The 17,321-nt window shown below is 37.7% G+C and overlaps 1 protein-coding gene across 4 annotated transcripts in view; it reads right to left on the minus strand.

The window, feature by feature from the left end:
* The window catches only part of MYO5A (myosin VA), a 214,462-nt gene that overhangs the window by 103,702 nt on the left and 93,439 nt on the right, over positions 1-17,321 (minus strand). For all 4 annotated transcript variants that reach the window (XM_038009994.2, XM_008016570.3, XM_008016567.3 and 1 more), the window contains exons 5-8: positions 10,064-10,220; positions 4,197-4,340; positions 1,915-1,996; positions 1,152-1,259 (exon numbers count right to left, since the gene is read on the minus strand). In XM_038009994.2, coding sequence (XP_037865922.2) covers positions 1,152-1,259; positions 1,915-1,996; positions 4,197-4,340; positions 10,064-10,220 — 491 coding nt within the window. The remainder of the gene's footprint in view (positions 1-1,151; positions 1,260-1,914; positions 1,997-4,196; positions 4,341-10,063; positions 10,221-17,321) is intronic.

Here is a 17,321-nt window from a genome sequence, read left to right on the forward strand (position 1 = left end):
TAAGAAAGGATAATTCAGTACTGACCCTATATATATATGTGTGTGTGTGTGTGTGTATATATATATATATATATATATATATTTTTTTTTTTTTTACCATCTCCTGCATTATGACTTTTTCTTTTTTGTTTTTTGACACACAGTCTCACTCTGTCACCCAGGCTGGAGGGCAGTGGTGTGATCTCAGCTCACTGCAACCTCTGTATGGCTTTTTCAAATTCACTGTTTACAAACAAATTTAGCCCGAGAAGAAATGCAGTGATTTTCAAACTTTTAATATGCGTATGAATCACCAATAGATTTTGACAAAATGCAGATTGTTTCAGTAGGCCTGAGAAGGGATTCAGGATTCTGCATTTCTAGCAAGGCCCACAGTGGTCCTGGTCCACACTGTAATTAGCAGTGCTTTTAAATTAAGTTAACTCACCTGAGGGTACTACTCAACATGCCGTCATATGATTTTAGAGTTATTTATATTCTGAGGGGTTTTTTTTCCTTTAAGTTGTAGATGACAAGTTCTAAAGATTAATTTATTCACATGTAGGCCCAACATTTTTTAAATCCCAGAAACAAGATAGTGACATCTGAGCTGCTTCAGAAGTGTTGGAAAGGAAAAAAAAAATGCTGGAATAAACTACATGTAATGTAATATTCTGTCATGACGCCAACTCAGCCACATTTCCCAGCCACAGAAAGATCCCCAAAACCAAACAAACAAACCAAAAGCTCCTACAAAATGCGAGCTTGTAGAGGAGCCCATTTCACTTAGCTTCATGTTTCAGACTTTGTAAAAATTTAAGCAAAGAATTACAAGTAGCCCTCCCCTGATGCCCCAAATATATATTTTGAACAGTTTTATTGAAGGCTAATTTGCATACTATAAAATTCACCCATTTTGAGTGTGCAATTCAATGATGTTTTAGTAAATTTACAAAGTTGTACAACTATAACCACAATCCAATTTTAGAACAGTTCTATCACTCCAAAAAGAAACCTCCTGCCCATTTGCTATCTAACTGTGTTCTATGTGGAATATTAAATCTTTTAGCAATACTCGCCACTTAATATAAAGTCAAGCCAATATTCTAAACAAAGGTTGCTTGAGTAAAAAAGCTATTCCTCAGAAGAGCTCAAGAATAAAATGACATTACCTAGCAAAGTGCAGGCCTGCCTGGTGTGTGCCATCTCCTTTGCATCATCTACTCCTTCAATCACAGGGCTGCCTCCTTGTTGCGTGTAATTAAAGTCATCTGCATTTCCTGTAACGAAGGAAAATAAAAGTTTTCTGGTTTATGAAAAAGCCTTGACTTCTACCCTTATGTCCACTCTGAATCAGAGGTGGTGATAGCACAGTTGAGTGTACACGGTCTAGAGTTTGACAGCCTGTGTTTTCAATTGTATTTTAATAAAAAACTAAAAATTAAATAAAATTTAATTAAATGGGGTAAAATATTTATAGTTTATTTATGTTAATTGGTAAAATAAATAGTCCTTTCCTAAAGGTTTTATTCCAAGCTACACACTAGAATAATTTCCTCAAATCCTTTACTCCTCTCATAAGAAACCCTACTGGCCTTTAACAAATCAACTCCTTTAAATTTTTTTTTTCTTTTAATCAAGGCAAATATCAAACATATACAAAAGTAGAGAGACTAACATAATGAGCCCCTAGGTACTCATTACTCATCTTAAACAGCCATCTAAAATCACCTCCAGACCAATACTGTTCCATTTATACAGCTACTTACTCCTTCTCTACCCCATGGGTTATTCTGAAGCCAACTGCTGACTTTTTATCATATTATCCATAAGTATTTCAGCATGAGATAAGCTCCTTTTTAACAAGTAAATTTAGGAACTTGGAAATTAACAGAAAACAATACCAGAACAATAAATTTAATGCCATATTCATACCTAATCGTAGCATTTTAAATTCAGGTAACTTTGCTGAGGCACAAAGCTGATAGAAGATATGATAGTTTCTCTCCTCTTCTGCCTTTGAAATAAGAAGAGTTTTCAATTATAGCATTTTAATCTAAAATTCAGAAAATTCTATCATAAAATAAGATTTTAATATTTAATTACCTCAGTTGGTTAAATTATACTCTACAATATTTCCCAATACTTATTTCTGATTATTAAATCTTCTGATTTATAGTCTATATGCATATATATGAATATGTGTGTGTTGGTCAAATTCAACATAAAATATCGGATAGTAATGCTTTCTGAACTAGTGAACAGCTTGATATATGTCCCCAATTATAAGATAATCAGTGCTTTTGGGGGGAAACTAAAACTAAAACCATTTTTTTTTTTTTTTTTGGCAATACTCAATACTATTTTCTAATGGTACCTCTTAGATTCACAGTCTTCCAAATGCTTTGAAAAAAGAATAATCCCATTCTTGCCATATTGTAGACTGGACCATCTACTGTGTTGTTTGTAAGAAAGCCACAAATGTACATCTTCTATATCATTTTAGTTTATACATTTTAAATCAATAACTTTTAATAAAATAGAAAATAAATCACATATGAATTCTAAGACAATTTTTCAGTATTTCCTGAGAGTCTTTCCCACATATATATCTAAAAAATACAGTTGCAATAATATTGTTCATACACCTAATAGTTTATCACTATATCCTTGATTTTTACAGTATACTCAGTTGGCTAACGAATCGTATTAATAAGGCCAGGGTCAGGTTTGATGCCCACAGGAGGCTGATGTCTGGAAAAGAAAACCTATTACAGGGACAGAAGCCACTGAACAAATTACCAATATACTAATGACCACAAGCATGATTAAACAAGAGATCAGGTGGTTCAGCACACAGAAACTACAAAAGCCTGTGAGTCTGCAGAAATGCTTAGGTCCTCTTTGTACATAAAGAACAGTACAAGTATGCCTCTTCTGATTGAGTGATTCATTTTGACAAGCCAAACATCCTTGACATTCTATATCTCTGGAGACTGGGAAACTGCTACAAATGGTTCAGTGTCTCTAAACAAGACAATAAGGATTGGGCCTTACCATTTTATATTAAGCACTACTAGCCTTTGGTCTCATACTGACCAAGGACCATCTTTCCTTACCACTTACTCACTTACCTATCAATCAAACCTCTACTATTTGAACTCTAACATTTGAATTTTCTCTTAGATCTACCGCTGTTTCACCCATTCTTTCTTCTGGTTATCAAAGTAGACACTTTTCAAAAAAACCTACACAAATGGCCATCAGTGTAGTAACACTGTTCTGTATGTACCTAGATACTAAATATAATACTTCATTTGTATTGCCTTACTATACAAATCAAGTATTATATTTTAGGTGGTGACAAATCAGGCACAACCCCAAAGTCAAAGCCAGAGCAACTTCAGACTGCTCAAATTATCAGACACTTTCAAACCTATGACAGACCTGGGCTATAAAAATTGTGGATGCTGTTACATGGCAGTGTCCGGGGCATTTGAACCTCAATGCAGTGGGCATGCAGTTGAGGTTAATGAAACCTAAATCTCACAGCATGAGGCAAGCAGTAGGTCTACAGAAGCCCTATACTGAGAGTGTGTGATAAATCCATACCTATAAATATATAAATGTATGCCTGTTAGTGATGTAAATATATAGTATCTCCCACTTTCCAATCAAAAGGGATCAAGAGCTTACATGTGAATGTAAACCCTACACAGATGCATCAACTGTTTTTTTTGATAGTAGTTCACAATTGGGTTGTGAAGATTTTTTTAACCCTCACTATTCTATCTGAACAATAATATATTCTAAGAGAGGAGAAGAAGGAAGGAAAGAGGACAAGATAATTTCTTTTCTTGAACCAAGTTCAAACTGTAACTTATTGAAAGCATGGAACAATACCTTCCCTATCATTTGGAAATATGAGAGACAAGACTAAACTAATAGCACCTGTTCTCAACTAAGCTTTCCTGCAAGCACCTGTAGGGAAAAGTCAAACCTAAAAGTGACCAGCCCCAAAGACTATTAGCGTTTAAATGGTACTCCCCTGCCTCTAACAGGCACCATTTTCCATGCTTCAGTCCAGGTGTGGTTGGAGGTAATATTGTCATAATATGCTCAAAACTATCTAGAAATAAAATGCATACCAGCAAGCATGGACTCAACAATTATACAGCAATCTAACACAAGTACATTTGTGTACATGGCCGGCTTACCTGGAATACCACTCTGGATTTCTCTAAAAGATAAGTTCTCATATTGGCACCAATGATTCGATATCTCTTATCAAAACCAATCTCAATATACTTCCCAAAACGGCTGCTATTATCATTCCTGGTTGTTTTAGCATTTCCAATTGACTAAAAAGCAAGAGAGAAAATAAGATTTTAGATGTGTAATTAACAACATGACATTTACAGAATCTGCTCAGAGAGAGAAAAGATGGAGTAGAACACAGGTCCTTAAAACTGATTTTTTTTTTTTTTTTTTTTTTTTTTTTTTTGAGACAGAGTCTTGCTCTGTCACCACGCTGGAGTACAGTGTCACGATCTCGGCTCACTGCAACCTCCGCCTCCCAGGTTCAAGCGATTCTCCTGCCTCAGCCTCTGGGATTACAGGCACATGCCACCACGCCCAGCTAATTTTTATATTTTCAGTAGAGACGGGGTTTCATCATGTTGGCCAGGCTGGTCTCAAGCTCCTGACCTTGCGATCCACCCACCTCGGCCTCCCAAACTGCTGGGATTACAGGCATGAGCCACTGCACCCAGCCAAAACTGATTCTTTTAAGAACAGAACCACTTTTGCCACTGCAGGCACAGGTGTATGCTTTGCTCACTGCACAATCACACAGATATATACTAATAGTTCTTATTTGTCTTGTTATTCTCACAAAAATGATTTTCAGAAACAGCAGACTTGAACTCAGAGGTTAGAATATTTTCATAACACCTTTTGGGTTATCTGAACGTTCATGCCAGCAAAGAAAGAGAACGAATGAGAATGAGAGCTGCCAAGGCATGGGCGTTGTTAGGTAAGTTTCAGGTTTTTATATTTTTCCAAAAAACTTCACCTGCTTTACATAAATAAAATGGTTAAGACCAATTAATACTTCCTGGAAATGCTGCTCTGGTGCTCAGGGCCTCTTTAGCCTGATATTTCTATCACTTTATCCTGTGGCAACAAAGGTCCAGTTAGACTGTTTATTAGCAGAGTATTAGTATTACCCACTCAATCTAAAGGCCATTTTCAGAACCAGAAAAAGAAACATTTGGCTTTGGATTTTGACAGTTAAATCTAGCTTACAAAATATCTGCTACAGAATGCAGAGAATATAACTCACTGCTAAATGTTTTATATAACCTTAAAATTTTTAATGCCATATGTCTTTCTGATTTAGGTAACTCGCTTCTATAATTTTTTTTTAAGGCAAAGCAAAAAAAGGTGTAGTCAGAAAAGCGTTTACATAATGCATATATTAAATGTTTAATAAGCAAATTTCATAAAAGATTAATCTCTTTCACCTTCACAAAGCCTATGTTAGGATTAGTATATTGAAACTACAGCAGAGAGAAAGATGTGAAAATACAATGTAGTTTTAAGAGTGATACAAATGTAAGTAATGAAAACAGTAGTAACATAGCCATACAAGTCAGCACATTAGATTCTTTGATCAATCAAAGAAAACATATTTTCACTTTCTGAAATAGAGTGTAGATGTCATCCTATTTTGTTTTGGCAGTGAGGACACTGCTATATTTTAGATTAACATTTTAAAATCTTTTCTAGAAAAATAAATAAGAATATCTTTCTGGCAAAATTACAGAAGGATCTAATGTAGCCTGAGATAATTTATCTATTCATTTACTCAGATGTTACCCCTCTTGATATTACAAAACACCACAGCAAAAAAAAGTCTGTACACTGTCTCACTATTTTACTTAGAAAAGGAGATTAATTATAAATGCAGACTTTTCTCTCAACACAATATATTCTTCCAAAGAGCAAATGAAAGGTCACATGCGGTAGAAGTAGCAGCAGCTACTCAATAAACACTCAGCAAATATTAGTTATGGTCCTAAGCACTTTCCTGCCAGTAACTAAGCAAGTGGAGGAAGGGTGGGCCACAGCTTCTCCTCCTTCCTCAACTCTTACCCCACCTTCCACACATCATCTCTCCCCATCTACTCAGACTGGGCGTTAGAGTGGCCCACCTGTCGAAACACCACCACACTGTGAGAAGAGGCAGGGATTGACTAGAGTTGAAGCAGATCCTTTTGTTTTCAAGTAAAATGCATTTAAACATAGACAAACAATGGTGGAAAGAACAAATGAATTAGAAGCCCGAAGACCTATCAGACCAGACCCTATTATCAACTTGCCATTATTTAATCTCTTTGAGGACCATTAGTATCCTCAAATGTAAATTGACTAGGATAGTGGAGCTCTAAGGTTCTCTTTAAAAAATAAAATTATTTGATTCTAAGTCCTGAACCTGATAGCGAAAGAAATTTCTATACACAAACAGTACCTTTTGTCCACTCCCTCAATTGTTGCCTTGGCCACATAAGCACTGTATTCACAAGAGACTCCCTAATACTATTTTCACTTTAATTAGCAAGAAGCCACTATAGGAAAAAATAGATTTTATGATCTTGGTAATCTTGGTTTTACTATTTTAATGTAATGATGCATAAGCCACTTCTTTGCTAAATGGAGAGGAAAATCTTCAATTATGGTTATTGAAATTAAAAAGGAACAATTGGCCAGGTGCAGTGGTTCATGCCTGTAATCCCAGCACTTTGGGAGGCCAAGGCAGATGGATCACCTGAGGTCAGGAGTTCGAGACCAGCCTGACCAACATGGTGAAACCCCATCTCTATTAAAAATACAACAGTAGCTGAGCGTGGTGGCATGTGCCTGTAATCCCAGCTACTCGGGAGGCTGAGGCAGGAGAATAGCTTGAATCCAGCGGGTGGAGGTTGCAGCGAGCTGAGATCATGCCATTGCACTGCAGCCTGGGCAACAAAAATGAAACTCTGTCTCAAAAAAGAAAAAAAAAATTAAGATCCAGGCCTGGTACAGTGGCTCACACCCATAATCCCAGCACTTTGGGAGGCTGAGGCAGGAGGATTGCTTGAGCCCAGGAGTTCATTTGAGATCAGCCTGGGACAGGCTGAGACAGAGCAAGACCCTGTCTCTTTTAAAAAAAAAAAAAAAAAAAAAAAAAGTTTCAGTGTGCTATTCCCATCTTATGATGAAAATTTCCAGGAAAAAATGAAAACATCATGAAATGGGGCAAATAGAGTAATTATCTGTACATCATTCACATTTTGCAAAAGAAGCCTACGTTGAGAATGAGGAGCTTCCTTTTTGAAGAATAATGTGCATATCTCTTTAGACACTGGATTATAATGTTAACTGTGTAGGATGCTCATTATCCTATGAGGAGTTTCAGCAGATCACTGGAGACGCAGATATACCTTTCCTGACATCACAGCAAAGGGCTCTGATATAGGGACACAGTCTTGAAATGATTTAAAGCTACAAATTTTTCAGACTACATACTCAGTATTTTACCTGTTTTCTTCCAGTAACTGATCTTCAGCTCCATATTACATTTCCATCTTTCAAACTGAGATGCCCTTTTTTGTAGTTATTGAAAATTAGTTCAACTCTTTACCACATTTTTCTTAATCCAAATTCTTATAGATGAACAATTTCAAATTATTTAGACAGACTAAATAACAGAGAAGGAAGCAGGTGAGCATAGTTGATCCCTTTATCTTTTACGCTCATCCCAGCAAGCAGGGCATATTCTTTATAATTGCATATTGTAAGTATTATCTTTGACTGCTGTGGTTTGGATATAACATGTCCCCACCAAAATTCATGTTGAAATTAGATTCCCAATGTGGAGGTGCTGGGAGGTGGGGTCTAGTGGGAGGTATTTTGGTCATGGGGGCAAATCTATAGTGAAAGCCTTGGTAAAGTTCTCCTGCAGTGGGTTCTCCCTCTGGTGAGACTGGATTAGTTCCCTTGGGACTAGATTCATTTCCACTGGAGTGGGTTGTTATGAAGTCAGGAGGCCCTCAGGTTTCCCCTGTTCGCGTGTGTCCACTTGCCCTGTGACATTCTCTGCCATGTTATGCAGCACGCTGGCCCTCACCAGAAGCCTAGCAGATGCCAGAGCCATGCTTACTGTATAGCCCACAGAACCATGAGCTAAATAAATCTCTTTTCTTTATAAATTACCCAGCCTCAGTATTCTGAGGCTACAGTTACAGCAACACTAAATGGACTACGACAGTGGCTATTCCAAATTTTTAATATCACTCCTACTAATACAATTCAAATCTGTGTTGTAGAAAAACCAATGAAGTTTTTTTTTTTTTTTTTTTTTTTTTGGTGAAAGAGATAATAAAATAGTTCACTCTACTCATGAAAAATTCTAGAAGGTTCATTCTAGACTTCAGTTATCCTCAAAGACAACTTCAAATCCTAGTATTATATGGTCCAGGCCCAGAAGAAATGGGATTACCTAATGCTTTCACATTAAAGACTTTGGGATATTCCAGTGCTAGGGACTAAAATGGCTGGAACTGTGGTCAAATACCAAGAATCCGTCATGACCAAAACCAGTCAAAACAATAACAGCAAGAAAAGAAGCCATGCTGTTTTCTGACCCCAAACCAAAAACTGGCTCCACAGATTCTATTTCCCCAATATTAACACCAGTGACATCCAGAACTATATCTGTAGCTTACATTCTTTCAAAATCTTAACATCTGCTTAACATTTTCACTATTCTCTTTCGGTGCAAGCATCTGTTTCTTCCTGTTCATCCTATTTCAGAAAGCATTCCCAGTATTTTTTTTCCATAGCACATCCAGCCCAGGAAACCTCTGAATTTCCCCATCATATCTTGTTTTTTGATCCCAAAAAGTAGAAGTCCTGCTGCTCTACAGGGCAGCCCTACAGATAAGAGGTCACAGCATTCTGTTCTGAAGTGTCACACGCAGCACTGCAAACCAAGCACAATTACCTCTAGATAGATTATTGCAAAAACCACTTGTACCACAGGTGCACCAGGCCGATTTTAACTCCATCTGTGTTTGGGTGACAAATAAGGCTTGACAAAGGAAAAAGACAGGAATAAAACAATGCCGATTTGAATTTTTAACAAGGAAAGTTTGCTTCTGCATGTCCAAACTAATTTCTCTCCATTTAACAAAATTAATTTTTCTCCATTTAATAAATCTTCATATAAAACTATAACTTTCCAAAAATCATATTAATAGATAAATAATACTCTACAAATCCTAAAATACTCAAATTCTCACACAATTAGTTCCATTTTCATTGGCGTAGGCATTTCTACTTTGTATATGGTGCACTCGAATTTTGAAAGCACATTCTTTCACAGTTCTTCCCCTGTCAAAACCTTATAGTTACTGAATGCCTTTTACAAATCTATAGCTGTGTTACATTCTTCACAGAACAACAACAACAACAAAAAAGCTTATAAAGATCATAGTTTAAGTTTACAGTTCAAATCTGGAAAAAAAATTTAAACTTTAGCTATATTAAAATTTAAGCCAACTTAGGTTGGACTAAGTACAGAAAATGAAATATGGGCAAAGGAATAATGAAACTCATTCATACTTGAGCATAATAAATCTTATGTTTTAGAAGGAGCATAAATAAGAACGCAGGACTTGGGGGAAATGAGTAACTTGTACTTCTGGCACAAGGAAAGGAACAATAGATATGAGTCAGTTAATGAGGAGAAGGAAACTTAATTGCTGCCCGGTATTTAGGGGCAACAATTTCGCTAGTAGGTCAAAAATTCAGGATTATAGACTAAAGCAGATTCCGCTATAGCTGGGCTTTATTAAAAACGTCTACCTTACCAAATTTTTACTTTTCCTAGATTTTTTATAAACATGTAGAAAAGTATTTTCTTAATTTTAGTGGCTGGGAGACCGTGGGCTTTCTTGAGACATGCTGCATCAATCAATTTTTTGAGCATGTTTCTTATCAAGAGAATATAGGAAGAAAGCCGAAGACTCTGCTGTCTTACCTCCATGATGGGGTTGGAGGCCAAGACCTTTTCCTCCACGTTGGCCTCACTGGCAGAACCACTCACAGTTGCAAAGTATCTCATGGCATACTTAGCTGAGACTGTTTTTCCTGCTCCAGACTCTCCACTTACGATGATGGACTGATTTCGTTCATCTCTGTAAAATTAAAAAAAAAAAAAAGTAATTGCCAGTGCTGCCTGTAGCAGGATTGATAAGGGAACCTATGGTCTCTATGGAAGTAGGGGACCAATTTAATGGATTTTTTGGTCAATACTGGTGCTGATAACACCAAGGTCGCAGGTTCAATCCCCATACCAGCCACCAGAAATGTTTCAGGAATTTTTTTTTTTTTTTAAGGAATCAGAGAGACAGATGGGGTTGAGGAGGATATTTATTATTTAAGTGTACCAGCCCAGTCGGATTAACATCCAAAGGACTGAGCCCTGAACAAAGAGTTAAGTTACCTTTTAAACATTTCATGGGGTAGGGGGGAGATCTGTGCAGGGGAAAGCATATTACAGAAGCGAGAAACAAAGACAGTTATTCAATTAATTGAGACATACATTACATCATTTCTTACTTTTCAAGAAAAATATGTTTTATGACTTGGGTTTATCTGTCTAGTGACTTTGCAGCTGCACAGCTAGAAAAATAGGGTCTTCACAATGCCTGGGAAAGAAGAAGAGATAAGGCTCACTAGCCAAAGAAAAACAGGCAGTTAATTTTTAAAGGACTCCAGCTCTTTCTCTTTCTGAGGGGGAATTGGGTTTTCTTACATACAACTGAGTTTCTGCTTACACATTCTTTAATTTCTTTTAATTCCTGTTCCACTGCCCACTTGGGAATGTGATTAACATTATTTCTTCTCTGTTCTTTGTGATAAGGCACAGTGAGTTTTTGCTGGCTTATACATGCAACAACGTGGAAAGGAACATAAGAATGATATTTCCATTAGCCGGGTGCGGTGGCTCATGCCTGTAATCCCAGCACTTTGGGAGGCCGAGGCAGGTGGATCACCTGAGGTCGGGAGTTCAAGGCCAGCCTGACCAACATGGAGAAACCCCGTCTCTACTAAAAATACAAAATTAGCCAGGGTGCTGGCGCATGCCTGTAATCCCAGCTATTCGGGAGGCTGAGGCAGGAGAATTGCTTGAACCCGGGAGGCGGAGGTTGTGGTGAGCCAAGATCGCGCCATTGCACTCCAGTCTGGGCAAAAAGAGCAAAACTCTGTCTCAAAAAAAATAAAAAGAATGATATTTCCTAAAAATAATATCTACTTATAAATTAAAAAGTAACAGAGAAGAAGAAGATATCAAGCATTAAATTAGAGAGCATCACAACTAAGGATGAATCTGCAGTAGAGGGCCTCTGAATTCTTATGCGTACAAATCTCAAACATATTATTTCATTACTAAAGAATTACTTCAATATCTTACAGTACGGTTGTCAACCACTTCAGGAGATACTCTTTGGAGCCACAGAAAAGAAATTTAAATTTATACTATTTAATTAAAGTTACAAAACCATTTAAAATATTTTAAATTATCTACCAGCTAACAATCCGCAAAATGGTGTCTCCTACAAACTCCAGTTCCTACTAAAGTATCCTCATCACTAGAGAAGAAATAGTCCATTTGCTGGCTTGGCTTCATTCAACTATAAGTTAAGTAAGGTCATGATCTGTATCCTCATGTGGTTGATGGATGTTGTGGTTTGAATGTTCTCTCCAAAATTCATGTTGAAATTTCATTGCCAACATGATGAAATTGGGAGGTGGGGCCTTCAAGAGCTGATTAGGTCATGAGGCCCCTGCCCTCAGGAATGGATTAATGGCATGAATGTAGGAGTGAGCTAGTTATTATGGGAGTGGGCTCCTGATAAAAGGATGAGTTTAAGCTGATTTTCTCTCTGCCTCAAACGCTCATGTGCCCTCCTACTACTGAATGACTTTCACCAGATGCCAGCACTGTGCTCTTGGACGTTTCAGCCTCCAGAACAGTGAGTTAAATAAACTTCTGCTCTTTAGGAATCACCCAGTCTGTGGTATTCTGTTATAGCAGCAGAAACTGGACTAAGACAGTCATCTAATAGGAAAGACAGGCCAGTAATTCAAGATTGTAATACACGTGATGGGGCAGTAAGAGGAAGAACAGGTTATCAGGGAAGGTTCCCTAGAGATGACAGCTGTACAAGGTCTACAAACATGAGTAAGAGAAAGCAAACAAAGACTACAGAAGGCAGGAAGGGTACATTCCAGGCAAAGGGGATAGCATAAATGAAGGCTCCAAATCAGAAGTTTGGAAAGAACAGATCACTCAGTTTAGCTGGAAAATGAAGTAATAACAGATTTATGATTTCTGGCTTGGCCAGTCCTTTCAAGGGCCTCCACAATGATCCTAAATAGGCTGGGTACTGGCTGCTTTGTCATAGAGGTGAGCTCTTCTGACCTGTTTCCAGAAGCTCTAATGTGAACTAAAAGCCCTCACTTAAAAATACGGCTTCATTCATTCATTTAACAAACACATAATGAGCAGCCACAATGTGCTAATCACTTTATGGAAATAAATGACTCTAGGGTCATAGTCAATTGAGAGAGACTAGAAAGGACACAGTTAAAATGCAGTTGGAAGTAACTGCTATAAAAAAGGTCTATCTAAGATACTATGAAAGTAGAAAGGAAGAGTATGGAACCAGTAGGAGATGTGAGGAAGAGATGTCAGGAAAGCATTTCCAGAGAAGGTAATACCGGAATTGAGAGGGTACTACCAGAATTGACTCACATGATCATTAGGAGAAAACCAGGTTCTGTGAGAATAAGGAAATGGTAGTTAAATTATGTAGAAGCACTTGAAACCCCAGGAAACAATTATTCAAGGATGAGCGAGAGAGAGAGAGAGAAAGAGAGAAAGAAAACGAAAAAGAGAGAGAGAGGCAGGGTTGGAGAGGGTGTCTGTTAGACTTTATTTTCCTCTTATGGTCATCAGTGACCTTATATCTATTTGGTCTGTCGGGTCTCTCCTTATAGTTTTCATTTTATATGACATTTATTATTTTATAGATTTTCCTTTTGAATTTTATCCTTTAAAATATGTAATCTCTCTAGTTTATCATGGTCATACCAAACACTATTCATATCTTCCAAGATCATCAACTTGTCCTCTGTAAAATTAACAAACATACTTTCAATTACATCTATGGCATTAACACGGAAATTAAGTAATGCATGCCTCAGACCTGAGTAATGCAGAACACAATTTAATATCTCCACCTATGTTGATGTTAACTCTCTGATAACCACCCATTGAGTGTTGTCATGTACCGTGACGAAGTGTACACGTACCTGCACCTAGGTCTAAATTTTTAGCTTATAAACAAACATGGCCATGTGAAACAAAATCTACAGCTTTACATTTTTGCAGGCAACCAATCTGTTTCTCCCTTTATTTGATCCCTTGTTAAAAAGAAAAAATATTAAGTTAGTGTAATAAAATGCTTTCTTTCAAAACTGTGTTTTTACCGTGGTGTCTTAAAGATGTGGCTTCATTGAGACTTTAATCTCTCTCTTGTTAGAGAGATGCTAAGTTTTTCTATATTATCACTCATCAAAATCAAGCTGCTCTGCTCTCTGTGTCTCTCTGATTTCTACTTTTAATTAGTCTCAAAAAGAAAATGCTTAAACCCTAAAGTTAATACTAGACAATGAGTTTACAATTATAATATTAATTTTATTTTTGAAGCATAACTATTTACTATGAGAAAGGCTGCTGGCACTGTTGAATGCTGTGCTTTAGAGAGGCAGACAGACTCCTCAGGAAATGAAAACAAGTGTTCCCTAGAGATACTTGCTGAGGTCACTCAGTTCCTGGTGAGAAGCTTGTCACATGGCTATCAGATCCCCTCAAATCAACCTGAGTTTCTGTTCCATCAGTACACAGCCTATACACTATATAAAGATGCTACAGCAGAAATAGCCAATTATATGTGTTTATAACTTTTACGCACTCTAGTGCTCTAATATGTACTGTATTTTATTCCTACTGTAACCTTCTGGGGTAGAAAATATTCAGTAAGTCCCAAAGTAGTAGTTTAATGTTATGGTTTGAATGTGTTCCCCAAAGTTCATATGTTGCAAACTAAATCCTCAACGCAACAGTGTTGAGAGGTGAGACTTTAAAATGTCACTAGGCCAGGCATGGTGGCTCATGCCTGTAATCCCAGCACTTTGGAAAGCTGAGGCAGGAGGATCATTTGAGCCTAGGAATTTGAGACCAGCCTGGGCAACATAGTGAGATTCCATCTCTACAAAAAAGAAAAAATTAGCTGGGCATCACTGCACATGCCTGTAGTCCTAACTACTTGGGAGGCTGAGGTGGGAGGATCACTTGAGCCTCGGAGGTTGAGGCTGCAGTGAAGCATGACTGTGCTACTACACCCTTGCCTGGGTGACATAGTGAGACCCTGTATTTAAAAAAAAAAAAAAAAAAGGTGACTAGGTCATGAGAGCTCTGCCCTCATGGATGGATTTATGCAGTCATAATGGAAGTGGGTTAGTGATTGCAGTAATGGCATCCTGATGAAAGAATGAGCTTGGCCCCCTTCCTGTCTCTGTCTTACATGCTCTCTTACCCTTCCACCTTCCACCATAAGATGACGCAGCAGGAAGGCCCTCAACTACAGATGTAGCCCAGCAACCTTGCTGTTTCCTGCATCCAGAACAATGAGCCAAACAAATTGCTGTTCACTATAAATTACCCAGTCTGGTATTCTGATATACCAGTACAAAACAGACTAAAGTACTCATAAAAACGGAGAATTCTAAAGAGAAATCATTTACTGTGAGCTGGGGTCATCTGAAAGTAAAACTTGAGTGGGATAATGAAGTATAAATATAAATTAGATAAAAAAGCATGGAGCAAGATATTCTATGTGAAACAAAAGATGCAGAAATAGAACTATGCCATCTTAATGTGAGGGAACAGACCTGTTAGAATAGGGCCAGGTAGTTGAAAGTAAGAAAACTAAACGACAAAGAAGAAAGGCTTCAGAGTCTCAAAGCTGGATTCAAATTTCAGCTCTCAGATACCATTTATTAGCATATGGCCTGGACAAGTTACCTTCCTCACCTGTAAAGCAGTGGTGATCTGCTCCAGGGATGTAATGAGGATTACATGCCTTGCACCATGTTTGGTACACAGTAGACCTCTAAATATGGTAGCTATTTATTAATTTAAGTTAACCCACCTTTATATAACATATATAAGATTATCCTTATGGGGTACCATGTATTACTTGAAGTCTGTTTGCATAAACAGGATACTTAGCATCACAGGGCAGCTGAGTCTCAGCTGAAACAGAAGAGAGTTTATTATCTGTAATAGTGTGCACTTGACCAGTGAACCTCTGCACAGTGGCGCACCCTGAGACCACATAACCAAATGATGGAAGGGGCCACCCTAAGGAAGGGCCTGGTAATAAATAAACTCAGAAATAATAAAACCAGATGAGAGGCTCAAGTCAAGGAAAAGAGAAATGTAGACATAAGACCCCATAATGATGACAACTATGATGATAAGAACAGATATTTGAATAGAACTTAGTATTTTTCGAAGGGCTTTTGTGTGTATCACCTAATATAATTTTCACCTCCAAAGTAAGCAGGAGAGACATGTTTTCCTCTTTGGAGGAAAGAGTAACACCAAGAGGTTAGATGGTTTGTCCAAGGTTGATGACTGGCATAGAGTAGAGCTGGGTTGTTACACCCCACATCTCTTGATTTCCAGGAGAAAGTCTACGCAATGCTTCTTCTGCTTTGTTACACAGCTACCTACAATGGTCTCCCCTCAACTAAAAAGAAAAATGTCTATGCATTAGTTCTCATCAAATATAAAGACAACAAATGCATACCACAGAAACCTATCAATGTAAAACTAGACCATCAGTGACACTGTTCCATTTTATAGATGATAAAATGGAGACTGAGGGAGACCAGATTTGAGCTTATATGGTCATTTATTGGTAGATAGTGACTAGTACAGATGTCTTTTTCACTAGACCAAAGTTAATTGCATATAACTAACTTATTTCAAGCAAATTTAAATAAATGAAACTTAGTCAATAAAACTGATTTACACTACCACAGTGGAGAGAAAACACAGCTAAAAAATCCATCAGCACTACCTGGTTTTAAGGAAACAACACAAAACAAAACAAAAACCCTAGTTCCAGCATGAGAAAAGGCTGGCAAGAATGTCAAACAAGAATAAGAGAAAAAAATAGGTATGGCAGTCCACTGAGTTTTTCTCCATGGTAAGTCAACAAGGACAATTAAAATTAAAAGGCTATACTAGGAACGTATTTTATGAGGGCATCGTACTCTCTAAGGAGCATGTTTAAAAAGAAGCCATGAGTCAAGGATCCTGCTTAAGGATCCTGGTTATTGCTGATGTCACCGGACATAGATCTGCTTGGAAAGAATCCCTAGTATGAGTTTTGTTTTTACGATAGATGTCAAAAACATCTTTTCAACCTTAAAGATCTAAATTAGAACTCTGCTCCTTTCCCCCTACTCCCCACCCCACAACACACACAAGCTGCTCTTCCTGCCATCTTCTACATCTCAGTAAACAGTAACTCCAACCTTCTAGGCAGTCCAAATCCTTACTGCCATCCTTAACCCCTCTTTTTCTCAAATAACCCCACATAAGCAAGCCTTTGGCAGTTCTGTCTTAAAAATATACCCAGAATTCATCTACGTTTTACCACCTCCACTAATTAAATGATCATCTCTTGCATGGATCAAGGCAATAACGTTTTACCACCTCCACTAATTAAATGATCATCTCTTGCATGGATCAAGGCAATAACCTCCCAACTAGTCTCCTGGCTTCTAACTTTGCTCCAGCACAGTATGTTCTTTAATTTTTTTGTTACTTTTTTTTTTTTTTTTTTTTTTGTAGATAGGGCCTTGCTCTGTCACCCAGCCTGGAGTGCAGTGGCACCATCTTGGCTCACTGCAGCCTTCAACTCCCGGGCTCAAGCGATCCTCTCACCTCAGACCTCTGAGTAGCTGGGAGTAAAGGTACATGCCACCATGCCTGGCTAATTTTTGTATTTTGTTTGTAAAGGCAGGGTCTCATTATGTTGCCCAGGCTGGAGTGTAGAAGCACAATCATAGATTACTGTATCCTTGAATTCCGAGGCTTAAGTGATCCGCCTACAGACCCGTGCCACCATGCCCAGCTAATACTTTTATTGTTA

This window comes from Chlorocebus sabaeus, chromosome 26 (genome assembly GCF_047675955.1).
Source record: "Chlorocebus sabaeus isolate Y175 chromosome 26, mChlSab1.0.hap1, whole genome shotgun sequence".
NCBI classification, from domain to species: Eukaryota; Metazoa; Chordata; class Mammalia; order Primates; family Cercopithecidae; genus Chlorocebus; species Chlorocebus sabaeus.